The sequence below is a fragment of the Vitis vinifera genome, chromosome 11 (assembly GCF_030704535.1).
Source record: "Vitis vinifera cultivar Pinot Noir 40024 chromosome 11, ASM3070453v1".
Taxonomy (NCBI): domain Eukaryota; kingdom Viridiplantae; phylum Streptophyta; class Magnoliopsida; order Vitales; family Vitaceae; genus Vitis; species Vitis vinifera.
In genome coordinates, this window is record NC_081815.1 from 7,058,110 (window position 1) to 7,086,037 (window position 27,928).

Below are 27,928 nucleotides of genomic sequence, written 5' to 3' on the forward strand. Positions count from 1 at the left end.
AAGTCCCCAACTATGAATCACACCCAATGAGCATCCTACAAAATGATCAACATACAGTGAGGAAATTTCTTGTCAATGTGCAAAATTTACAGCAAATTGCCAGAAGATTTACTTTAGAAAGTAGAAAACGCATCTTTTGGCTCACTATCATAAAATACACCGGTTTTGAGAGAAACTGATATCCTAGCATGATTTCCACATATAGATCTGCCCCCCGCCTGTGGCTCCTGCTAGCATTCCAACCTTATAAGGGTGTGCACTGAACCGGCATGGAATTGCAGACATGTGTGCGCTCTGTAAAGTCATAACTGTTTTTCTACAAGCTGTTGAGATAATATCAACTCCTCTTTTCATATTGCCAATAAAAAGGTAAGAATCATCCCAACCCCATATGGCTCTGCTTCCACAAACAAAATAGATACTGTTAAACCGCAATCCAAATTTCAAAAGTTGCAAGATTAAGATCCTAATTTATATACCTATTGTAAGATTACAATAATCAGTTTTTTTTCACAAGAAATTTTGGTAATATATATACATCATGAATTCAGACCATGTTTCCTGCAAATTCAACTTATTCAAACTACATTTCACCATACTATTTGACAGACAAGGTGGTCAAAGTGTTTTAAGTTCTAGATACCTGGATCCAGAGCAGGAAAACCCTTTTAAGAAATTTACAAACTGAGCTACTAGCATGTAGCTCAACATGAAAACATAAATAGGTTGAGAAGATCACCTGACAAGAACTTAGAAAAGAGAGAAACCTAATAGTCTGTCCCATTTCTTGGCATGAGCAATAGCTTCAACTCATTTCTACTAAAAATATAATGAGACCCAACAGGAAGGTTCTATTTAGAGACATAAAACATAATAACATTTTCCTGTTGGGTTTCTAGTAAATAACAACTTTAGAATCACCGAAAAACCTACAACTTGAGCAAGACATGCAATTCTGTGCATATGCAGAAGGCACCCAAATGATACACTTAATAGGTAAACAGATATTCAATGATAAAGAACATAAAATCTTTCTACAAAGAAATTAGGAAGGCCAGTGGAAGAAGACACTTTAATATACAAGTGTTATGCAATTTAATGTTCCACTTTGTCACAAAGAGATTAAACATGATGTCTGGGGTACACAACAACTCAAACCTTACAAGGTAGCTTGTTCCTCAGTTTGACTCTCAAGGCTGTTACCTGAGTTATTTTTCTTTAGCCTCAACTCAAAAGTCAAACACTTGGGTTAACCATTGTACACTTTTTAAAAGAATTTGACTTAAATACATGAAAGAATTTTTTTACCCTGCTTTTAGAATACCAATAACTTCCTATATTGAAGGACTTTTTTTACACTCATGGCTCTAAAATCAGAAGGAAAAATCAGTACCTAACAGGCAGGATGCTTAACATTGACAAAGGGCAATTTTAAATGAAGTTGCAATTGGTCATTTCCCTAAAGCAAAACTTATTTACTTAATTATTTATTTATTTTATGGCTGCTACAGTGCTACTTGTTCTTCTAGAAAGTGGAAAAATAGAAGGAAAGTTATAATGCAGATACATAAGTTCTAATAGCTGACATCCTGACAACATGCACATAATGGCAATAAATTTCACAAAGAAAATGCTTGAAACAGATATAGAAACAATGAACAACTCTAGTCGAGAAAACTTTTCAGACCTGCAATAGAACATCAAGCAGATTGCTTTAGCAAGAACAAGTCGCAGCAATGTTTGACATACTAGCAAAGGCCATACCTGAAAGAAGAAATCCATCTGCACATATGATTTTCATGGTAAATCATAGATAAGTCCTCAAAATTAACTCCACCAAGCAGACCTACTTTGTTTTCAACACTACATGAAGAGTTTGAAACATTAAACATCAGTAAGCAAGAACCACCAAATAAATAAATCAACAAGTTAAATTTCCTTGGGCAACTTATGTGTGTATTAATATTGGACTCAGAAAAAAAAAATCAGTTATATAAGAAATATTCTGCATATTATAAGGAAATTAAGAATTTTAATTTATATATATGTATATATATCATATACATATACACACACACATATATATAAGCACAGGAAGCTGATTAATAACTCTGAACCTTTAACATCTATAGCTACATTATTTTTTTATTTTATTTTTGATAGGTAATAGCTACATTAGGGGATAAGGGGATAAAACACCAAAAACAATCTCTGAATTCTACAGAAAATGCAGACCAACTTGTAGAAAGAAGAATCAGTGGTGGTTGCTGAGTGTTACATGGCACAGAGAAATAATAAATTAGAAGGATCTGCTTACACATAATCTGCATCTGAACTGCTTCTTGCAGTAAAATTTTTATTGCAAGACATTATGTAAAAAGTCCCATCGAGTCCCTTAGTACTCAACTTAGCATGAATTAATTTCATAAGTATCAACCATCAAACCTTCCTCGCAAACCTTAAAATATGAGCTTTTGTTGAAAATTAAATCATTATGTGCTGAAAAAAAAATGTAGTGAAGTTCAAACAGCTCCACATACCTTGTTGTTGCAAGACTGCTTCCAGAGGGTGAGAAGTATGCAGAATGCACAGCCCTTGCATGGCTAACCGTCTTCAAAGTTTTTGGTTTATCTGAATCAATTTTTCTCAAATCCCAAATGCAGGCAGTCGCATCTGAGGAACTTGTAGCCATGATGTTTGGGTTGTTTATGTTAAAATCTATAGTGTTGATCCTGTATTCATGCAAAGGCCATGAGCTTGAAGGTTCTTTTCCAGCCCTCATATCCCAGAGATTCAACCCTCCATTTCCCTCTCCAAAATATAAGCAGTTCACATAATTTGGTCGTTGAGAGAGAGAAAATATAGCACTTTCACTGGAATATATCTTATCAAATACCTCCTTCTCTGCGTCCATCAATTGAATAGAACCCCCATAGCAGCTCGTAAAGATCTGAAATCAAACTCAACAATTGTAGGTCATCAACAATACATGAAATCAGCCAGCATATCCACTATTAATGTAACAAATAAGCAGGGAACCATCAGGTTGTTGCCTTCTCAGTGCCAAATGCACAAATATATAACTAAAGAAAACAAATTTTGATTAGGAGATCAGATATTGCAGGTACTTTTTTCACTTCCTTATGGGTTATTCATTCTAATATTCAAATTCTAATGCCAAAACAGCAGTTGCCTTCTCATTCCCAAACATCCTTCTTTAATGTTTTGTATTCTATCTATAAATCCAGAAAGTGCCTATAAACAATCCTTTCTCCAAAAGGTTTTATGACTAATAAAATGAAACCTAAATGTAAATATTCAAGATATGTGAAAAAAAAAATAGTAGTAGAAATTATGAAAATTCAGAGTACCTTTGATTGGGAAAATTCTTGAATTAAAATCCCTGAAACAGGATCCTTATGAGGCTGGTACAAGAAAACCCCATCCCTTTCCTTTTCACAATCAACATCCCAAAATCCAATATGGCCGCTTTTGTCACCAGCAACAATCATTGTCGAGTCAATACAAGGAAAGAACCTCAAATTCATTATTCTACCAGGCATAATCCTTGCTATATTTTCTGCATTCAAAGTCATTGACCCCAAATCAACCGAGCCCTCAACTCCCCCGCGACTTTCCCTCTTAATCAAGCAATCCAATGGTTTTTTTTCATCAACCTCGTCATCAGCAGAACACTTATCTGAATTTCTCAACTGAGATTCCTTTGAAACACCCAGAATCTTATCAAGAAATACCCTATCTCTAATACTAAGAGGGCCCTCAGGCAGAGAGGGCGACTTGGAGCCCTCAGGCGTAGAGGGCGACTTGGGGCCCTTAATCATAGACTCAACAAACTCATCTTTGAGCCCATTTCCAGACGAGAAATCCGGCGGCAACCCTCGGGTTCGGAGGGACCGCCGGATGACAATTGGGGATTCCGTTTTGGGCTTCTTTTTAGGGCTAACTTTGTTCGATTTCGACTCAACCCTGCGGCAAAAAAGACAAATCAATGACTGACATTTGAAGAAAACAAGTCGAGACAGAGGAACCTAGAGAGAGAAAGACACCTCCGGCGCTTAGCTTCCTCAGAGAGTGCGGCGGCTTTGGAGTGGAGCTTGAGAGAAGCCACCATTTCATTGTTGCGGCGAATGTTCTCGAGCCTCCGACGCTCGTAGTCTGTTAGGTTTTGAAGGTCCATTGGCGCTAGGGTTTGGAGCTCTGAGACTGTTAACTGTTGCGCTTCTTCTGTTCATTTGTATTCCTTTTTCTATGCTGTATATCCACTTATATAGTTAGATATTGGCGGGAAATGAAGCTGGCGGGAAACAAAAACGGACCTGGGCTGTTTTAGTGGAGTTTTGGGTCAAAATGACCCATTTATTAAAAAAAAAAAAAAAAAAAAAGATATAACCACTTTTTGAAATTTATATTCAAATTGGCCTCGTGTCACATAAACGCCATATTATTTAAAAAAAAAAAAATTCATCATTTAAGTTAAAGCCCCAGTTCGCAACCGAGGCTTCAATTTTAAACTAAAACCGTAGTTGTCAATTAAAATTTTAGTTAAAATTTTTTTTTAATTTAAAATTTAATTAAAAATTATTAAATTATAATTTATGATTGAAATTTAAAAAATATACTTAAATATTAAATTATTTATATTTAAACTTAAGAATCTAGTATTACTTCAACAAACATAAATTGATAAATAGAAGATATTATAAATGAATATTTTATTTATTAATAAATTAATAATCTTAAAATAATAAACTTATATAACATATAAATAATATATAAAATTGTATAATTTATTAATTTAAGATATTTAATTTGTTATTTTTTAAGATATTAACTTATTTGTACTATGATAAATTTGTTTTTATCGAAATAATAGTACACTTTTAAGCCGCAGTTGATAACTTTTAAACCGCAGTTGCTAACTGAGATTTTCGATAAAACAATTCAATCCCATAAAACACATTGGTGATACATAATCGGTTGCAACTTATATTTTGCTTATGATCAACCAATTCAATCCCATAAAACATGATACTTGAAAAGTGGTGACCATCATTAGACACAAATTTCATTAAAAATAAGGGTGACTATATTGTAAAAAATCATCCAGTAATAATGTGTTTAGATATGATTTTAAGAAGTGTTTTTAGTCTTTTTAATATATGAAAAATAAAAAATTTTAGATGTTAGAAAGGTTAGAGACACTTTTAAAATCACTACTAAAAACACTCTAAATTTCTAAAAAATTACCTCACAAACTCAACTCCCAACGCACATCTCCATGGATTCTTCCATGCTCTGAGAATCTTAAGTATCAAATATTAGAACAAGCTTTTGAGTTAAACCTACTAGGAAAGAGTAAAGAACATCACATGATCATCTATATAACAAAAGCAAGAAACTAGTTGATCACTTTTGACAGTTTCAAAACATGTTTCAAATCCTACAAAGGGTACATATTTTCAAGGGAATAATTGATCAAACAACGAAATTGCAAAACCCCGGTTGGTTTCTACATTTTCAAATGCTACCCTGCTATTTTCTGTGAACATTGCCTCAAGTCTGCCAAAGATTATAGCTACCACATGTGGTGATTTGTACCATATGTCATTTGGGCACTCTTCCTTAACAGCAGTAGTTGTTTCAAACTCCTTAGTTAAGGTAGCAAATATCTTATCAAAATCAAGAGGCTCACCATCATATTCTCTCCTTCCTCTTAACATATCTTCCATCTCTCTCTGCCTGGCACTACATTGATGACTCCAGTCTATCATCCGACTATGGACCGCGATTATACCTTTTGCTCCTTTGTCTGATAATTTGGCACTGCTTTCAGCTTTAACTTTCATTTCTATGGAATCCTTTGCCATCCTTTCAAAACATCGTGCAGCATCACCGTATATACACATTTTCTTGATACAATTGAAGAGCACGAGAAAGCCAGCTCCCCCTGATCCAAGAAAGTACTCAAAATAGTGATTCAAGTAGAGACGCATTTTGAGAAGGTCATCATGGCTGCATCGTTCCAGGAACAACCTCACAAGTATAAAGTGAGGTAGACTTGGACGTGAAACTGGGCGAAGAACCCGACTATGCAAGAAAGGAACCATAGATGAAGATGCTGAAGTATATTCTTCAGCAACCCATCTGCTATATGCTCGACACTCAGCACATAAACAGGTAGAAGTAGCTTGTAACCAAGCATATTCCTTTTCCCTGATCAACAGCTTGGAAGTGGCCAACAGTAATGTCTGCTCAAAGAAAAAAATGAAGAAGATCTAGATGTTATTATACTAAGGTTGATAAACAAATAAGAAGGAACAAATGAAAAGTGAAGAAAGAGAGAGATGTTTAACAAGCAATATGTTGATTATATCATTAGAGAATGACAATCAATTAAACGAGGTAGGCCATTGCTTCCAAATTCCAACCATGTAACAGTAAACAAGAAATTAATTGGTGCCAGAAACCCTTACCTTTGCAAGCAAATACTGAGCAGAAATATTTCCAGCATGTGCACAACTATATATCAATCCTTTTACATTCTGGAGAGACTGAAATCTCCTTGATAGTTTCAGATTATCAAACACCACCACTCGTAAGATATCCCTATCGCCCGCAAATTCCATAAACACTCTAGAACTGCAATGAGAAGGTTACTAAAATCTCTCTTCATTGAAATTACGGAACAATTCATAATAACTTAAAATGTTTAAAGTGCATGCTGTAATCACAGTGAAACTCATCAAGTTGGTCTACTCCGGCGTCAATCATAGAACATATCCAATAACAAAATAACCTAACCTAACCAAACTCTGCCCAAATCCAAGGATATATTTGACTCAGGTTCCAAAACAGTGCTTTTGAATATTCTGAAAATTTCAAGGAGTTTTGCGGATCAGTGTGGAAATATGGGATTATGATTTGTAATTAATTGCCAAGATTAGAGGGATTGTGTTAGGATATTTTCTATTTTTATGGATGAGAGAATCTCTCATAATTAGTTATTGTTTCCTTAGAGATAGGAATCCCACTTGTATATATATAGGTCACTTTGTATTCAGTTTTGACACAGAAAAAAGAAGAATATTTTCTTCATGGTATTAGAGCATTCAGATCTGAACCACGTACAAAAAAAAAATTAAAAAAAAATCATCTTTTTCCATGGAGAGCAGAACGGAAGGATCAAACTCGGAGGTGACGTCCAGACCTGAAGCAGTTCACTCCGGCAGTGCCAGCACTACAGACGGCATCATTCTTCCCATAACAGGTCATAAACTCAATGGGCAGAATTTTATTCAATGGGCTCAGTCTGTTCGGATCTTCATCTGTGGGAAAGGTAAGGAAGAATACCTTACAGGAGCCATTGTTCAGCCGAAGGAAGATGATCCAGGATACCGAACCTGGAAGTTGGAAAATAGTATGGTGATGTCTTGGTTAATTAACTCTATGACCAATGACATAGGAGAAAACTTCATGTATTATGGCACAGCAAAGGAGATATGGGATGCAGCTAGAGAGACCTACTCCAACATCGATAATACCTCGGCGATTTTCGAAATCAAGAGTATTCTCCAAGATCTTTGACAAGGAGATTCAACTGTTACCGAATATTTTAATATCCTTACACGGTATTGGCAACAACTCGATATTTATGAAGAATTGGTTTGGAAGTGTCCCGAAAATGGACTCCTATACAAGAAGGTCATTGAAAAGGAACGCATCTACAAATTTTTACTTGGCCTTAATAAGAATTTAGATGAGGTACGTGGAAGAGTTCTAAGTATTAAGCCATTACCTAGTGTTAGGGAAGTTTTTTTCTGAAATTCGCAGAGAGGAAAGCAGACAAAAAGTGATGTTGGGAACCCAAAATTCCTCCAAAAATCTTGAGAACTCAGCCCTAGTTACACGAGGAACCCAATCCAACAACAACAACCACCAAACGAAGAAGAATCGTCCATGGTGCGACCGTTGTAGAAAACCTGGACACACGAAAGAGACTTGCTGGCATCTACACGGTAAACCTGCTGATTGGAAACCTTCTCGGCCACAGCAAAACAGAGAAAGCCGGGGTTACACCGTTGCAGCCGAAGAAGACACATCTGGCACTATCTCAAATCCTGGTCCGTTTAGCAAAGAGCAATTGGAGGCACTACAGAAAATGTTCCAACAGACTCTTCAATCAACTGGAACAACTATTGGTTCCGCATCTGTAGCCCAGAAAGGTATTTTTTCCCATGCCCTAAATGTTAGACAGGAAAATCACACTACATGGATAGTGGACTCAGGAGCTTCAGATCACATGATTGGGAATCTCATGGTTTTTCATGAATATACTCCTTGCCATAACAATTCCTCTGTTCGAATTGCCGATGGAACCCTTTCTAGGGTATTTGGCACAGGTTCAGTTATTATTTCCAAGGATATTACTCTTCACTCCGTGCTCTATGTTCCGAAATTGGATTGCAACCTATTGTCCATAAGTAGACTAACACAGGATCTTAATTGTGTTTCTAAATTCCTTCCTCACATGTGTGAATTTCAGGCCTTGAACTTTGGGAAGAGGATTGGCAATGCTAAGGTGCGTGTTGGACTTTACCTTCTGAGAGCTGAGGAAATTCGAAGGCTACCAATGAAGACTGCTTGTGTAGTTTCCAACCCTAGTTCCAAGACGGATAGTGTTGTTATGTTATGGCACTACCGATTAGGTCACCCAAATTTTTCCTATCTTGAAAAACTATATCCATCATTATTCAATAAAAAATTCCAAAAATTTTCAATGCGAAATATGTCAATTGTCCAAACATACTCGCAACTCCTATTCCATTCAACCATACAAACCATCTCATCCTTTTTCCTTAATTCACAGTGATGTTTGGGGGGCCTCTAGAATCAACAACATTACAAGTTCTAGATGGTTTGTCACCTTTGTTGATGACCACACTCGAGTGACTTGGGTATTCCTTATGAAGAAGAAATCAGAAGTGAGAGAAATATTTGAAAACTTCAACAACATGGTTCAGACGCAATTTCAGGAAAAAATTCAAGTCCTTCGGACAGATAATGCTCGAGAATACTATCACAACATTCTTGGGTCATATCTTTTGGAGAATGGCATCATACATCAAAGCTCGTGCATTGATACTCCACAGCAAAATGGAGTTGCAGAAAGGAAAAATAGACATTTGATGGAGGTTGCACGATCCCTCATGATAGCTTCAAACGTGCCTAAACAATTATGAGGTGAAGCTGTACTCACAACAACCTACTTGATCAACCGAATGCCTTCTAGGATTCTTCAATTTAAAACCTCGTGTCAAATCCTCCTCGCTGCATATTCATCCACTTGAATAATCTCGTCTATCCTAGTCAAAGTCTTTGGTTGTACTTCTTTCGTTCACATCCATAAGTCCCAACGTAGTAAACTTGATCCAATAGCCACTAAATGCATCTTTCTCGGGTATTCACCAAACCAAAAAGGATACAAGTGCTACTCTCCAACAACCAAGAAATTCTACACTTCCATGGATGTCACTTTCTTCGAAAATAAACCCTTCTACCCCAAAACTGCAATTTAGGGGGAGAACTGGTCCACAGATGAAACTGAAATCAGCACTACTTCTCCTTTGAGTTCATCACTACCTCCTCAAACATATAGTACTCTTTCCGTCCCCGAAAACAATTCCTTGGATGTCCCTTCTGTCACACCTGAGTCAACTACACAAGGCAGTAAAGAGGTAATAGTTTATTCTAGAAAAAATTTAAAGGAAAAGCCCAAGAAACCTCCTCAAAAGGAGCCCGAGGACAACACTTCACCTAAGCAGAACCAAGAATTGGACCAGGATCCAAGCAACCCAAACTCACAACCAGGTAACACAATTTATGATCTAGATTCTAGTAATGACCTTGATGATCTTGATCAACCCATTGCTTTAAGGAAATGTGTAAGATCCTGCACTCAGCATCCAATCAGTAATCATGTGTCCTATGGAAAGCTTTCACAGAATTTCCAAGCGTTCATCACTTCTCTTGAAGATGATCGTATCCCATCCAACACCCAAGAAACACTTCAACAACCTGAATGGAAGACTGCTGTTCAGGAAGAAATACAAGCCTTGGAGAAAAATGGGACATGGGAAATCTCATAATTACCAGAGGGTAAGAGGCCTGTTGGATGCAAGTGGATATTTACCGTGAAGCACAATCCGGATGGAAGTATAAACAGGTTCAAGGCTCGACTAGTAGCTAAAGGATTTACTCAATCCTATGGCATTGATTATGAAGAAACATCTGCACCAGTAGCAAAGCTCAACTCCATCAAAGTGTTATTGTCAGTTGCAGTAAATTTGGACTGGAATCTGCACCAACTTGATGTCAAAAATGCATTTCTCAACGGAGAACTAGAAGAGGAAGTCTACATGAAGATTCCACCTAGTATGGAAACTCCAAAAAATTCAGGAAAAGTGTGTAAACTGAGAAAGTCCCTATACAGTCTAAAACAGTCACCTAGGGCCTGGTTTGATCGACTGACTAGAGTTGTGAAAAAACATAGGTTCATCCAATGTCAAGCAGATCACACACTATTTATGAAACACTCTAAGGAAGGTGAAATGACTCTGTTCATTGTCTATATTGATGAGATTATAATTACCGGAGACGATGAAGAAGGGATAGGGAATCTCAAGAAGCTGCTAGCAAGAGAATTTGAAATCAAAGATCTTGGACAACTCAGATACTTTCTTGGCATGGAAGTTGGCAGAACTAAGGAGGGAATTGTGGTCACGCAAAGGAAGTATGTCCTTGATCTACTTCAGGAGACTGGGATGCTAGGTTGTAGGCCAATGGACACGCCTATGGATCCTATTGGTAAGATTGATAAAGATAATGACAGTCATCCAACTGACAGAGACAGGTACCAGAGGTTAGTAGAAAAGTTGATCTAATTAACTCACACAAGGCCCGATATTGGTTTCGCTGTGAGCATGGTAAGCCGCTACATGAACAATCCCACTGAAAGACACATGAAAGCCGTATACAGAATTTTACAATACCTTAAAAAGAGCCCAGGTAAAGGACTCTACTTCAAGAAAACCTCAAGTAGGGAAGTTGAGGTATTCACAGATGCTGATTGGGCAGGGTCCTTGATAGATCGGAGGTCAACTACTGGGTATTGTTCCTATGTGTGAGGAAACTTAGTGACTTGGAGAAGCAAGAAGCAGTCCGTAGTGGCGAGAAACAGTGCAGAGGCAGAATTAAGGGCAATGACTCATGGGATATGTGAAGGAATGTGGCTCCAAAGAATACTCAAGGAACTTGGAATTATATCAAACTCCACTATGACAGTTTTGTGTGATAACAAGGCTACCATAAGTATTGCAAAGAATCCAGTTCAACACGACAGAACCAAGCATGTGGAGATAGACCGTCACTTCATCAAGGAGAAACTTGAAGGGGGAACAATCAGACTTATGTATATTCCTTCAAGTCATCAAACAGCAGACATTCTGACAAAGGCACTTCCAAGGGCCACCTACGAAAACATGAAAAGCAAGTTGGGAATGCTAGACATCTACTACCCAACTTGAGGGGGAGTGTGGAAATATGGGATTATGATTTGTAATTAAGTGCCAAGATTAGAGGGATTGTGTTAGGATATTTTCTATTTTTATGGATGAGAGAATCTCTCCTAATTAGTTATTGTTTCCTTAGAGATAGGAATCCCACTTGTATATATATAGGTCACTTTGTATTCAGTTTTGACACAGAAAAAAGAAGAATATTTTCTTCAAGTTTGCACTATGTTACTCTCTGCATTCGAAGTTACAACAAGCCTTTTCAAGTAAAATCTTACACAGATATTGTTCGAGCTAGATCTGCTGCCCCATTTGATGAATTAGCCACCAAAACAATTATAAGTTTTAGCACATCAAAGTGTAAGTCGGTAATGGTTAGCTGCTTCCTCTTCATGATTTGAACTGCCAATAAAATTAAAAAGAATCACAAGACAATCAATAATCAACAATAACATAAATTTATTGTTTAAGAAAGGCCAAACACACTTATTATTTTCTTGGTAAATCTTTCAACTAAAAAAAAAAGGAAAACTCAAACTTAGGTGTTAATTAAATATTTTGATTGAGGACTTGGTGATACAAGTAGCACGCAAATAGTAAAGGAAAATTTTAGGTTGTGTGCAGTGTGTGTGAGTGCATGGCATGTGTAGCATGCACATGTGTGCTTGAGTGTGCTCTATTGGATGGAGGATGTCTCATTACTGTTTTATTATCCTCTCCCATCTGCCTTTGTCCTGTCTCAAATGAAATTACCTCCCTTGTTAACTTATAATACAAATCTTCACCTGTGATTGATATGAATATCCTCAACCTTCTCTATCTCTTTTTTTTTTAATAGAAAATCAAAAGGATAAGCAATTCTTTGGATCCAATTTTTTTTTTCCTTTTTCTTTCCAAGAATTTCCACATTTTCTTGATCTAATCAAGCCACAAAGCACAACTCTAAATTATAGAACTATTAATTTTACTTTGATCCTAAAATGTAACACAACATATGTGAGAATTGTCCTTTAGATCTTTGAAGCCAAGAAGGAAACAAAATTTACTTTGTTGACGGGCAGGTTGGAATTTATTAATGCTTAACAATGGGAACCAGGGGGTTTCTTTTTCTTTCCAATAATTTCCACCCTTTCTTGATCTAATCAAGCCAAAAAGCACAACCCTAAATTATAGAACTATTAATTTTACTTTGATCCTGAAAGGTAACTCAACATATGTGAGAATTGTCCTTTTGATCTTTGAAGCCAAGAAGGAAACAAAATTTACTTTGTCGATGGGCAAGTTGGAATTTATTAATGGTTAACAATGAGAACCAGGGGGTTTCTTTTTTCTTTCCAAGAATTTCCACCTTTTCCTGATCTAATCAAGCCACAAAACTCGACCCTAAATTATAGAACTATTAATTTTAGTTTGATCCTAAAAGGTAACACAACATATGTTAGAATTGTTCCCTAGATCTTTGAAGGCAAGAAGGAAACAAAATTTACTTTGTTGATGGGCAGGTCGGAATTTATTAATGCTTAACAATGGGAACCAGGGGGGTGGGGAAGGAGGCATTAACCCCAAGAACACAAGAAGTATGAAAAGTGCATCCAAAGAACCAATACTTCATTAGCAATGTCACAAGAAATCGCTAACAAATAAAAAAGAAAATATACTTTCAAAAACTTTCTAGACCAAAAAGAAAGAGAATACAGAAAGAAAGATAGAGAAAGGCACCTGTAAATAAAACCTTTTTGTTCTTTGATGAGTCTTTGTCTCACGATGCTGGATGTATACAAGGATCTCAGAAAGAAATACTTAACCCTAAAATGGCCAAAGAAATTGATATGGATAAAGTGAATTGACCTTTGTCCTTTTATATAGAAATATCATTTCTGTGATTTTTTTTCTCAAATATGTTCATAAAGACCTCATTAGTTTATGGTAGTACATAAAAGCAATAAAAGGTTAACTTTTATTGTCATTTCCTATTTTGACAACTGAATATTTTAAATTGTTTAATAATGCCAACAAAATTGACACGTATTGTTATGTTGGCAATCGTTGATTAACACTTAAGCAATACACATATGGTACGAAATTCAGTATATTTCAAAAACATATGCTTTATACACACACACACACACACACACACACACACATATATATGGATGTATGCATGTATATGCAAAGGAAAAGAAAGACCACTCAAAGATGGAGGGAAAAAAAAGCCCAGATTAACCTTTCTAGGGGTCTAATCTTTATTATATATATTTTAGGTCAATATATGATAATAATGATAACAACAAAATGTAAATTACAATGACAAGATTAATTATCTGAGATTTAGTTGTAAATCCTCGATGAACCTTATCAGAACATGAAGAATCGAATTTTACAATAGCCACAAAGTTGGAGGATGGAGATCCAAAGGAGGAAGATAATAGATAAAGAATATTCTAGTTACCCTCTCTCAAGCACATTGGGACTTGTCCCTAGTAAGCCTGCTTCCAAACAAATTGAAGCTATACATTGGAAAGACATTTATCAGATACTTTTTTTTTTTCCTCTTACAGAAATTCATTGAATAGTCATTTGAAATACATGAGAAGGATGAGAAATCCTTCACAGATATACAAACTCCGATCAAAAGAATAGATCAATACGCTATTACCTATATACCCCCAACACCATACAAAGGAAACATGGTCCTACTTTATTTAGGGAACAACACATCGACAAAAAAGACAGAATCTTTGCTCCAAGATTAGCTCTCTCAACCCTTTAGTTACACACCAAAGTCCAATTGAGTTGAATAGCAGTGAGAGGAGTGCCCTTGAAAGCAAGAGTAGTTCAAGCCTAGAAAGAGAAATAAAAGCATATTAAGTCTCATATCGTTTCCTTCAATTCCTTTATCCAGATCGATGTGAGGCATGCAATTTTCCAAAGACTTATGCTTCTAATTTGTACTCTTAAAAACTTAGAAGGAAATGGTCATCATGTCAGAAATGCTCCTAGGAGGGACCCAATCAAGCTTGGCTAGGCTAAATAATCTATGTCAATGCAGCAAAGTTGTCGAACAATATAAAAGGAGATGATCAATCCATTCACTACTCCTCATACACATCACGCAATAGTCAAGGCTAAGAGCTTTGAGAAGTCTTCTCACCTATAGCATGTCGTTAGTATTGAACTTCTTGTTGGCCACTAGTCACACAAAAGCCTTAACCATAGATAGCGCTTCAGATTGTTAAATGAGTTTTGCGAGAGAGAAAGGAACAAGAGCTGATAAATTGTATAGGGCAGAGAGGAACGATTTTATAGAGAATATGCCTAAAGAAGATAAAGATCAAGCTCTCAAACCAGGGACAACGATCTTAGAGATATATGAAAAAAAAAAACAAAGAACATGAGTCTTTCTAAGACTTTTATCTCCATAGTGGTGAGGTTATGGTGAAAGTTAAGCTTCCATGAAAAAGGAAGAAAGGAGCTACGAATGGATGAAATTAGAGCATTTCTAACTGTCACAACTCTAAAAGATTTGGAAATTGAGAGCAAAGAGATTGATTACCTCACACAAAGTCTTCCTAAAAGCAAATCCTTACCTCAAACCCCACCACAAACTGGGTATGACATGAGAAAACTTGGAAATCCTATGCAACGACCTTCCAAGGGCATAATTGTGACCATGAAAATACAATATTGGCATCCCAACAATTGGAATGAATACCATAGATACTCAATATTGCTTTGTGCCAAAGAGCATCACTCTCCCTAGGGTACCTCCAAAGTCATTTTCCTAGTAGAACTTTATTTCACAAGGAAATCTTCCCTATGCCTATACTCTTTTGCAACTTAGGCTTGCATAAATGTTCTTGCTCTTTCCTTCCTTAACCCCTGACCAGAGAAAATCCCTTTGCATTTTCTTAATCTTTGTCGTCATTGCTAGTGGAAGCCTATACAAAGAAAGGAAGTAACTAGGAATGTGAGATAGACAAGACCGAATTGGGGTTATCTGTCCCTTTAGATGGAATGATCCACATATCCCAACTCTTTTGCATTACTTTATCATGAAGAAAACGAAAATCTATTTCTATGTGCTCTCTTCATGCAAGTGGAAATGGATTTGTTGTTAAAAGAAATGGCTCTCATATAATCACAATATAATATAAGAGCATGGGTTAAATTGATACCCAATTCTTTGCACAATGCTAGAATCCATGAGAGAAGACTGCAACATAGGCCAAACTTCTATACTCTCCTTTATTACAGGAACGAGATACTACCTTTTGTTTCTTTGAGCACCATAAAATTAATTTTGGACCTATGCATATATAATAACTTGTATTTATTTATTTATTTTTCAATAGGCAAGCAAGAAAAAAGAATATATTGCCAGTGGACCACAATCCAAGTACACAGGAAATATACAAGGCATGCAAAGGCCAAATACAATAACTTGTAATTAAGTAGTAATCATTTGCATCACTTGCCCAATCTGCATTAGAAAATACAACAAGGTTTTTGTGACTGAGCTACAGGCTGCATATGAAGTTCAAGATACAGAGTACTTTTAAGTATCTTAGAATTCTCTTCATCATTTTCTAGTGTTCCTCACTAGGTGCACTGATTGGTGTGGGAAAATCTTAATTTATCTTGCCTATTTGCTGTAAATTGCAAAATTGGTTAACCTTAAACCATCGTTGTTTAAAGGTGCATTGACATGTTTATGCAAGCTGTGCAGGAAAAAATGGGACAAAAAACGGAATGAATGAATGTGCAAAACTGAAGAAAAGTCACTTCGCTACCCCACCCCCCTCCTGTCTCATTTATTTCACAAGACCCCCTGGCAAAGGTATCAACAGTCACCCCCAGAGCAATTAGACCAGAACCTACTAGTTCTGCTTTCCAACAAGCTTGCTAGTCACCCCGTGCGAAGATGTTGAAGGTCATTCCTTATTAAATCATCCTAGCTTTGATTCTTAGAAACAAGCACATTCTTTCTGACACCTTCAACAACAATATAACAGATGACACCCCTACAACTCTACAAACAAGGAAGCAGTGTGGCCGACTATTAATGAGGAAAAGGACAAACAAGAGTTGGTGGCCAAGGAATAACAGCCAGAAAACTTAGGAAACCCACCTCATTTTGTTATCAACTTGAGCTGCCAAAAATCCTATAAATAGGATACCTGGGGACAAAGGAACAACAAGTCAACAAAGAGTCAAGTAGTAGATAGGGTAGTTCCATCAAGCTTTCTACTATATAAATTCATTCTGTTCTTTCCATTTTCACCATGAATAGCTAAACCAAGAGTCAAGGTGAAGAGAGGTTGAGATGTCTCAGTCTTGCTGCTTTCAGCATTTAAGGGAGTCTCAATTCCTGATTTGATTAATTACTATAGTGCCAAGTTTGAGCTAGTTGAGACCATGAACAAACACCCCGTTTACTATTATCACTATTTCCCAACTGCTTGGAAAAGCCTTGAATGAGAAGTGATGGCGAAGTAATAGTTGGGTGTAGAGTCTCCCTGTAACTCGACTCAAGTTGGTCAGTAGTTGTAGAAGACAGTTAGGAAAGAGAGTGAGAAGTAGAAAATGAGGAGTGTTGGTGCTTATCGAAGACACACGTTAACAATGCTTTGAGTAGGTAGATCGACTTCTCAACACACACTATACTATTTTCACCAGTACCCATGACTGTAAATCCCAGAGGAAAAACAACCCCCAAATCTTGTCAGGTATAATTGTATAAATGTAGTCCTTTCGCTTGGGGACTCAATGTTTTCATCATACAATCACCCATTGAGCACACTTTCAATAGAATCAACCAAGCATGCATGCATAAACCAACATACTTTATTCACTAGAAAAGCTCTCTAGCTATGTGATAGTGATATATAGTAGTACTCCTATACAAATAGTAAAAGGATTGAGCACACTTTCAATAGAATCAACCAAGCATGCATGCATAAACCAACATACTTTATTCACTAGAAACGCTCTCTAGCTATGTGATAGTGATATATAGTTGTACTCCTATACAAATAGTAAAAAGATATCTAAAAGCATAAATTTCTTTGACCATAAATTGACAACCATTAAAAACTACATGGACTGGGAGATATGATAAAAGTAAACAAAAAGGAAAGCAAATAATTTAGTACAAAAAGGAAACTCAAGGTAGTCCTCCTAGGCCAAATGTCACCACCATATAGGAGCTCAAACTTGAGTTAAATCATAGTTTAACTAATAGGTGGGACATGACATCTGGAACCTAGTTTAAGTAGGTCCAGGAGCATTATTGTAATCTCACTTATGAGGTTTAAAACCCAACAAGAAAAACTATCAAAATGTTCTTCAATGGAAAAATAACAAATAAACAATAGGTACTAAATAGAATCATAATATCCATCAATAACTATAAGAGGTCAAAACACCTAACATGGCTCAAAACTACCCTCATGGATCAATGCAAGTATAGAAATATATAGGATGTGATCATGTCATTTATGAATTGATATGTAAATAATAGAGTATTTGGTCAAAATTATTTAAAGAGGGGAAAGGTGTCAACTGAAAAATGAACTTAAATAGCCTCATAAGAAATCATAATATGATGTATGCACTAATGCAAGTGCATCATACCGTGATAAATATAGTCTTAATAAGAAGGCGATGTATGCACTAGCCATCAAATATAATGCTCCTAATTCAATAATTCAATAGATGGTTAAATATGCTTGTGATAGATTAGGAAACATACAAATGCTCCATTTTTGGAAAATAACACAAATACACATATAGTGGTAAAACAAATAATTTTATAAATAGCACATCATAATGTGATCCTTTACCTGACAATGGAACAAAAGAGGAAAGCTAAGACTAAAGCGTTCCACTAGCTGAGTCAACTCCTATCAAGAATAAATAAAAAATCATTTACAATTTACTCTTGAACTCTACAACTCTATATATGAAATCTATTTTATGTTGGAACAAAGACAATACTCTATTCAAGTCTAAAGTTAAAATGCTAGATGTTAAACTAGGCAGAGAAAAACAAGCTCGATTGACTAGTCATGTGTCTCAATATGCCTGATGGATTAGGAAGGGCAACTAATAGATCGGTCCTTCATGTGGATAAATCAACCTATTAACAATTAGTTAAAAAATTGCTTCTTAAGGCCAAGAAGTCACATTTTTGGCTTTTTAATTTTTTAATTTTTTTTTTCCTTTTGAAACATGAGTAACAATTTAAAATTAGGTATTGTCTCCAAAACTCCAAATCAACCAAAACAAATAGATCGAGGGTTCTAATTAAACTATAGTCTTAAAGGTCATTTTCTAACTCTACAATTAACTAATAGATCTTTAGCTAGAAAAGCTTAGGGAATCAACTTAGGGTTGAAAATATATTTACTTGTGTGATTTGGGGTAAAAAGGAGAAAAATGGGAAAGTAAATCTCTAAATGAAGAGCCTACCTGAAGACTATGATGAAAATCAGGATGGAAACACCGATGAACCCCTTGAATTTCCTAGATTTGGAAGATCTAAAACACCTCGTTCTCTCTGTATACTCTTAAGAAGTAGAGCCTTCATATAAAATGAGATGGATGCCTTAAGTCAATTTAAGGATTCGACTTGGTTGAAAAGACCCATGTGCCTTCCACTTACAAAAGTTTTCAATAAAAGTACAAGGCCGAATATGACTTAATAACTAAGTCCAAAAATTGAATGGGAATTAGAAAAGGCCAAAAAATAACTTAAGCTTAAACCTAAAGATCCATAACCAAATTAACACTTGAAAGGCCCAACTAAATTATTACCTAGTAGACTTAGATTATTATACTGAACTTCAAATGAAAGAGTACTCCTAACTTTGGTTCCGGTATTACACTATAAACAAGGATGAAGCACCACCGGATCAAATTAGTTAAAGACATTAGTAAATCAAGATATTAGACAATAAATATGACAAACTTGCAACCAATCATAAAGGCACTCAAAACAAAATAGGAAACTTACTAGCTCATAACTTTTACTTACCTCAACTATTGACATTTTAACAACCACCTAAGGGAACAATCCTAAATATTGGCCACATTGAAATTACTACCCATCAAGATGAACCCATTGAGAATGCCTAGCCTTATACATGTATTGGCTTTTAATCTCCACTTGTCTAATTCAAACAACCTTGACAAATGATTTAACATTAAGGGAACACATTTCTGAACTCCAAGTAATAAAACCGGATTAAGATAGATGCCAACTACCTTAGATCAAGGACATGAAAAAGTGAAAGCTTGAAACAAGGAGTTTCAACACAAAACAAGGGAGTATGTACAGTCAACTTCATTGAGTCCTATGAGCAAGTAGGCACGTAGTATAACCACCTTTCCACCAACACTATAATAGGGCCCTCTAATGCATATTGAAGGCTGCCTCCAACAATCAACAATTACGACTCCTTAATTAATTCAAAAGTGAAGTTTACCTAGCATTTTATCCTTTTTATTTGCTAACTCCTGGCAACTTGGATGTCGTTCAAAGCTCAGTGATCCTGTGGTTTATTTCTTAGATGTGTCTTTCCTTTACCTTTTAGTAATAATCAGTTTCATTGCTATTTCAACAACTTTTTTTTTTTTTTTTTTCCTTTTTTCTGAATACAACTTACCATTCATTTTGTGTTTATTCTACAGATACTTTTAGGAAGTTTGATTGAGAAGTTTTTAGGTCTAATTTTTTTGCGTCGAACTTCATTTTCCATAGTAGTGGCATTAATACAACTTACTTTTAAGTCCTAGTTAACTTTATCTACTTTTTAACTTCCAGTCTATTAGGTAATCAGTTAGTTCATTTTCTTTTTCCATTTTTATTATTTGTTTCATTAGATTTTGGCATTATATTAGATCTAGTTGAGTAAGCCATAAAAAATAATTCAAAGTAGACATGATTCTGACCAAGTTGGACAGTCACTTAAGAAGTAAGCAGGTCGCATTTAAGCGAGTATACCTCATGTTAGTTGGGCTAGAACCTTTTCAGGTCCATTAATCGAGCAGTAAAACTTGAACTATTTAGCCCTATGCATCTCATAGTATTGATCACAGACATGCATCCTACATTCCACAACCTCAGAACTTGAAAACAGATGCTATCACAACCGAAACTTCACTAAAAAATGAGGTTACCAAGCTTAAAACATGTCAGCTGTAGCTGGTTTTGAAAATAAAGATTGTTTTCATTTTTTTTTTTTGTCTTTTTTTTGAGACAAGATTGTTTTCATGTTTTTGAAAATAGACAAAAAAATATTCCAAGAAATAAATTGGGAATATGTTGCAAAAATCTCATGGTTTCAAAAAATTTTGAGCAAGATGCAAAGTTAACTTTTATATATTTATTGAAGCCAAGATGTAGAAATTTAATTCTTTTACACTAGGTTTTTTTTGAGACAAGATTGCTTTCATGTTCTTTTACACTAGGTTTTTTTTGAGACAAGTTAACTTTTAGATTTTAAATGACGTTTGAAACTCATTCAAGCCTAGAATATAAATCACTTTGGGTAATAGCCTAATAACAATGAACTACTTTAATAGAGTCCACACCATATACATAATACTGAATACAAACAATTATGAATCATAAAAAATACAAAATTTGGAGTATCTATTCAATTCAAGTCTATCAATTAGAAAAAAAGGAAATAAAACATCAAACTGAGCAAGTTGATTTTCATAACCCACTAACTGAACTGTGCTTCATGGTTGTTGAAACCTAATCCGGTATGTTCTGTTTTGGTTGGGTTGGATTGTTTCTATTGATTTTTTGGTTTCCACTTATACCCTTAGCAACACGACCAGTTATAAAGCCAAGATAAAAAACAGTGCACTCAAACAGAATGTAGAAAAAAAAAAGGAACAAATATTTGAGGTATATCCAAGATTTGCTCTATGTAAATTAAACCCTTAAGAGTTTCAAGCTGTTGACAGTCAAGGTCGAAAAGGCAAAGAGACTTATTCTCGAGTATTATTCCAATGAAACACCTAAAGAAAAACTGAGAACTCTTTTTGTAGAAAGATAAGAAATGGGTTTTGAGAAGTAACTAGGAGCATGGACTCTTATCTTGATGATTTTGTCTAAGGCCAATGGTATGACCTAGTCTGGACAAGATTGCTTGTATCTGATACATGACCATCAATTCATCCCCTTTAGTTTAGTGAACCTTTGGGTGTCTCCTCATTTTTCTTTGCACCAGCATTGCTAGGGGCTAGCAATGGGTTGAGTCGGGGTGGAGGTGGGGTAAAGAACACCAAGAATTCCTCCCCAGTTAGGCTTTTCAATGCCTTTTGAAGCATTCTCATGCAATTCTCATTCCTTTATAGCTCAATGTCTCCATGTGGAAGGCAACTTAAGGCTTAACTTAAGAAGGTATAAAAGCCCATTTTGAATGGAGTAAAAGACGAGATAGCCTCTGGCCAATGTTTCAACCATCTTTGCTTTCAGATCACTGTTTTCTTCTATTGCACCATTAAGTTTAATCTTTCAGCACAATTTTGTATGTTAATGCTACAGTACTTCAAGTCTTTATCTTGATTCAATTTTTAGTAAGCTTGTCTTCTTCACTAATTTCAAGTTTCAACAGTTACATTAATGGAGACTCCAATGTTTCTTTCTGTTAGCTATTTTCATTAACTAGGAGAGGGACCCTTTTGGGCTGAACTCCTATGGATTTGTACATGTTTTACTCATCGATTTGGTGCAGTGTAGTTCAAATGGATTACCATGTATTTATTATTGTTTTGCTCTCTATTTTCTCTCAACTAGTAATGGATATGACAGCTGCTTAAGGTTTAGACACCTTCACCTGATATTTTTCCATCTTGATCATGTAATTCTGAGGCTGGTAGTTGGTAGAAAATAGGTGGTTCTCTAGTGCTAGGAGTTAGGTTAATCATCTGAACCCAGTGTTGTGAAAATGCATCAAAGCATTTCAAGGAAAAATCCTCCAGCTGAAACCACTTATTAGTGCCCCAGATGTGTTTTAATTTGGGTACATTATTCATTTGCATGGGAGTCCCATAAAGGGATGTTCCCAATTCCTAGTATTTGTACCTGAAATCAGTTTTAATTAATTCAGTTTGGCAATCCTCATTATTTTTCTACAAATTCACTGCACAACCCCACAACAAAGTCCATCATGAACCCCTCATGTTGACCTCTTAATCCCCTCATTTCCAACCTGTCTATGGGGCCCTGCTCCTTAAGGATCATACCTGGCTCATCAAGTCTTATACTTGCAGTCTGACACCCTGCACTTGGGGATATTTGAGTCCTACAACTTTGGGAATCAAATAACAATCTCCACATACATGAATTGGAAAACTTAAATTTGTTCTTTTGTAATTTGATTTTGAAAAAAGCAAACACCTATAAGAAAACCTTATATCAAGATAACAAAGATACACACCTACATCCCCAATATTTAAGATTGCAGCATTTTTTTCCTAATCATGATTATGTTTTAAAATTCCCCTCACAGTTGATGATAAATTACAATCAACAAGAAGATGGCAGACCAAAGTTGATTACAGGTTGACATATTGTCTTGCTTTGGCCCATCCTTTCCAAATTTTCCTAAAAGGAAATCCAAATACTTAACAGAATCCTTTTAGATACCAATACTAAAGAATATGAGGATTTAATGTATGAGGACTCCATTGTTATGAGATGCCTTAAGTCCATAACATAACCCTGAGAAAGAATATATTATTTGTTCTGTAACAATATAAACTCATATAGAGCATAGAAGCACAGACTAGATCATATAATATAATACCAGAAAATCTTGTTCAAAATAACAAATAATCTAAAGCAGAAGCTACGTTTTCTAGTACTAAAAATTTTCAAAAAGAGTGTGTCATGTTTTTACACTCATTTGTTGATATAGAACCAGCAATAGGTGCTGTTGTTTTTTCACAAGAATGACATGTCAAAGCACTAACTGGAAATATAAAGAATCTTTTCAATGGCATATAAATTATACACATAGCAGAAGCATCTGAGTTAGAGAGAGACATTACAAATATATCACAAAAGTTTGTTCAAAATAGAAGATAAGGAACCAATTATCGATTAGAAAAATATCAGACTGGGTTTAAAGCATCCAATCATAGGTATAAGCATGCTGCATTTTGGTTTAAGATATATATCTAGTTATGAATCTTGACTGGATAGAGTAAGGTTACCATCTAAAGCACAAACTAGGCTTAATAACATTAAGATTGGCAATTCAAATATTATGAAATGAGGTCTTTAAGTAATTTTTTAAGGGGATATTCTTACACAGTGGCATTCAAACCAAACTAACATAAATTGTTATAAAACCAAGCTCAGTCTCTCAAGAAATATTATAATTCAGGAAAAAAAAAAACAAAAAACAAAAAGAATAATATGTGCATAGTTGAGGTCTTACTGATAAAAGCAATTATAAATGCAAGAAATTTGTGGTAAAGATCTGATCATACTTTATTTCCTGGTTCTTGAGAAATAAAAAAATTGGATCATATCCTCCTTGATATCAATGGACTTGAACCTTTTTTCCTCAATGTAATCATGTAAGCAGACTGTTTTTCCATCTTTCTACCCATCTCTAATAAGATAGGGGGATTACATACTCACTAAAATTAGAGTAAATCCCCCCAAACCATGGATTTTGGTTTTGATATTCACATTGAGTAGAGGACTTCGAATTACTTCGGGCTTTGAATTCCTTGGGCACAAAGTTGGCAGCACAAGCATCAAAATTCAACTCTACTGGCAATAAGTCATCAAACAGTTTAGTCTCTACCTTGTTTCCATCCACTGCAAGGAAGAAGCTCCCTCAATCATTTTAGAAATTAATGTGGCAAAGCTCTTGTCCTTATAAACAGAATTGTCCCATTCGGGATCCAGACTTCTGAAAATACTACCCTATCAAATTAGAAGAAAGCTTCAGATCTTGAGAGTCAACTCACGTCTATTCTATGCCATTGACAAGGACAACAGCATTGTCCTTGTGAAGTTCGGAACCAGAGTCCACACTTATTTCACTAGCCACATTTATGACTTCATTGCATACTGGGGTAAATTCCACCACAAATGAAAATCCACTTCTGCAAAAATCCACTTCATTGCATACTGAGCTATTATCATGAACAGCATGAAGCATAGATAGCCAAGGAAGAGGAACTACTGGATCCACAAGAGCATCACTAAGCTGAACTGTGAGCAACCACATATTCTGATAGCATTAAACCTTTCTCAAGAAGAAAAAAGGAAGAAACTAGGGTGGGTCTGGAACAACTAAGAATTCCAAGAGTGGCTTCTGTATCCACAATAACTTAAATCTTAACCATGCTGATGTTCTCCTCCAAGCAACTTCAGGTATGTTTATTGGAAAGCACGTCTTTAAAAACATCAGAAACTGTAGAAGAAGGTCATCTGAACCCACAAGCCTTTAACTTTGAATATATGATCATGGAAGTCTACAAAAAAAGATTCCTTTTGTCAAAGACCCACAAGGCCTTTTCATGTCTGAAATCAGGCATGTAGCAATAAAGCCACATAGTCAAGTTTCAATTAAATTTCTCAGCAAATTTATGTTCCTGATTACCTGAGGGTATATAAAATCATTTTAAGTTGAAATCCAGATTCATTGTAGGTTTCTCACTTTTTTACAAGATCCCACTATGCACAATCTCTGTTTTTTTTTTGATAGGTCACTATGCACAATTGCTGTTATTCAAGCTTCCCAAGGGAAATCAACAGAAACAGTGCTACATCCACCAAAACACTGGCTAAGACATGTGGAAGAAAGATCTATGTTGAGTATCACAAAGCCCACGGCTATGCCATTACTCTGTTGCCATAAATCCATTCAGGAAGAACACCCTTCATAAACCTTCCCTGCCAAGAGAACTTTCCCAGCGACAATCACCATCCAAGAACAAAAGCTCCAAAGGAAGCTACTATATATAGAAGGATTTGGAAAAATTTGAAATTTCATTAGCAACCAACCCTGTTGGAGCCTGAGCTATTTCCAGAAGTATCAAATTAGAATGAAAAAACCTGATTTAGAAGCCCCTTCACACTCATCATTGTTTGAATGCAACCTCAATTTGGATATTTAAATACACTAACTTAACAAGATTCACCATCAGCTTCCTAACACAAAATAGAAGCCACAAACTGATAGAAGCCACAACAAAACAGAAACCATCAGAGCCACAAAAGAAAATTGATCCTTCAGCATCAATCAGTACATACTTAGCATCTTGATCTGGATTAAACAGCTCAAATTGCATCCATCAAACCATCAAATGAACCAAGCAAACAGAACACTCAAGATTCTAGAATGCAAGCTAAACTTACATCCTAAGCACTCACCCATTTCCTGAATTATTCAAATGGTTCCAGAGAACTTTCAACTCACTTCCCTTAAAATTCACATTGGAACAACAAAAATCCAAATCAAAGAATAAACTCTCTCCTACAAATGCAGACCCAAAGAAGCATCCCAACAAAGCTGGCCTTATATACCTTCAAAGCTTGTGATGAGATCAGATACGCAATGTATTTAGCATAACATGGACAGCAGCTTCATAAACAACCCCATCATAATGCATTCCATCTACAGTACAAGAGACCCCGCATTTTCGACTCAGTGACTCAACATCAAGCAATAAAAGGGGGCCTCCACCGAATTGGCGCAAGAGCTTACTTTGGTAAATCTCTCTATCATAAGCAGCCACCACAGCATCACTCATCTTCACCCTCTTCTCTTCTGTATTCAGCATCGAGTTTATTAGCCTTGGCATCCCTAGCCAAAACAAGTGAGCGGAAAACCCCGAACCAACCAATTCATTCCTCAGTGACGTCAACCAAACCCCATAATCGGAGGAGTTGGTGAGATGAAGCATGTGCCACAGCCCCGAACCCATCACCAAAACATCCGGGTAATTGAGGTTCCGCTTGAATTCCATCACCAACCCAGTTAAATTCGCCTCATAAGGGGCCCAAACAAAATCCAATTTCAATCCGATTTCACCCACAACGTGCCGATAATCACTGTGCCGCTTAAACAAATCGCCTCTAATAGCCTCCATCTCCTCCGAATCTAAAACCAAACCAAGGAGCGACACCACAAACAGCCGCGCCTGGGAGTCCCCGGCGACCACGACCCACGACCCACTCAATAAATCGGAAGCATTAGCGCGGGCGAGGCGCTGGAACTGGCAGGCGACCACTTGAGGGGACCGAGCCCAATAGTAGCTGCTGCTGTTATGGGGGTCCCAAGCGACGTCGTTGAGGAAGGAGACGCATGATGAGTCGCGGTTGAAGGAAGAAGAAGGAGAAGAAACGCCGTCGGATAGGGAGGAGGGGAAGTACGGGATGGTGAGGTGGAGGCGTAGGACGAAGATGAAGAAGAAAAGAATCGCCCCGCTCAACAAGAGCGCCCTGTTGCGCCTTTGATGCACTTGCCAACCCAATGCGCCTCCCACCATTGCAGATTTCATCCAATCAATATATGATCTCTGTGAATCACAACTACAGGTTTTCAACATCATTTTCTAAAATATGACGAGGAATATAATTATTGAAAATCATCCCATCATTTTTATAGATATCCATTCTCTTCCTTCATACCAACAGTTCCAAATTCTTTTCCATTTCAATGCTTTTGAATCTTTGATACCTAACGGGTGGGATACTATAATCAAAATGCTGTTTCACTAACCACTCTTACTGTCCGAATGGACAAAGTTGCTGGATGCTTAATAATTACTCTCCCTTGTGGCTCACTATTTTTGCCATGTTTGGTTTCCATGAATTAGTAGGAAAATGCAGAAAAATAAAAAGTAAGTTTAATTAATAAATGATTTTTATATCCTGAAACTTAATTCAGTAATTTAATTTTTTACTTCATTTTATTTATTTATAACTCTACTAAAAATATTAAATAATTTAAATATATATAATTTTTTTAATTATATTTAACTTTTTGCACATTTTTAAGGTAAAATTAAATATGAGAAAATCATTTCTATTTTGCAAAATAAAGAAAGATTTGGACACAGGGAAATGAAAATTTTAGACTAAAAAAAATGAAAATTTTAGAGTAAAAATGAGTTACTTTTTTTTACCGTGAATAAAGTAAATGTTTAAAAAGGAAGAAAAAATATTAAGGAAAAATATGGTATTTTCTTTTGACATAAAAGTATAAAAGAAAATTAAATTAAAATTAATTAAAATTTTATTAATTATCTAAATATTTAACTTTAAACAAAGTGAATTAACATATAAAAATAAT

The 27,928-nt window shown here is 35.8% G+C and overlaps 2 protein-coding genes across 9 annotated transcripts; both read right to left on the bottom strand.

Moving 5' to 3' along the window:
* Positions 1 to 29: 29 nt before the first annotated feature.
* LOC100246513 (uncharacterized) lies at positions 30 to 4,277 on the bottom strand. The gene is made up of 5 exons (XM_002264196.4): positions 4,068 to 4,277; positions 3,372 to 3,987; positions 2,541 to 2,950; positions 1,765 to 1,863; positions 30 to 397 (listed from the first exon to the last, which is right to left on the bottom strand). Exons 1-5 carry the CDS (start codon positions 4,196 to 4,198, stop codon positions 184 to 186), a joined length of 1,470 nt encoding a protein of 489 aa, XP_002264232.1. The 5' UTR covers positions 4,199 to 4,277; the 3' UTR covers positions 30 to 183.
* Positions 4,278 to 5,376: 1,099 nt separating this feature from the next.
* Positions 5,377 to 27,394, bottom strand: LOC104880698 (uncharacterized). 8 transcript variants are annotated; one of them, XM_010658263.3, is made up of 5 exons: positions 19,062 to 20,848; positions 18,434 to 18,493; positions 11,870 to 11,993; positions 6,495 to 6,660; positions 5,377 to 6,269 (listed from the first exon to the last, which is right to left on the bottom strand). In XM_010658263.3, exons 3-5 carry the CDS (start codon positions 11,983 to 11,985, stop codon positions 5,481 to 5,483), a joined length of 1,071 nt encoding a protein of 356 aa, XP_010656565.1. In that variant the 5' UTR covers positions 11,986 to 11,993; positions 18,434 to 18,493; positions 19,062 to 20,848; the 3' UTR covers positions 5,377 to 5,480. The 8 variants fall into 8 exon arrangements, 7 of the variants coding, with proteins under 7 accessions (XP_010656565.1, XP_010656568.1, XP_010656563.1 ...); XR_009466915.1 differs by lacking the exons at positions 18,434 to 18,493; positions 19,062 to 20,848 and adding an exon at positions 24,053 to 27,392; XM_010658266.3 differs by lacking the exons at positions 18,434 to 18,493; positions 19,062 to 20,848 and adding an exon at positions 24,428 to 27,394.
* Between the last annotated feature and the right edge of the window lie 534 nt (positions 27,395 to 27,928).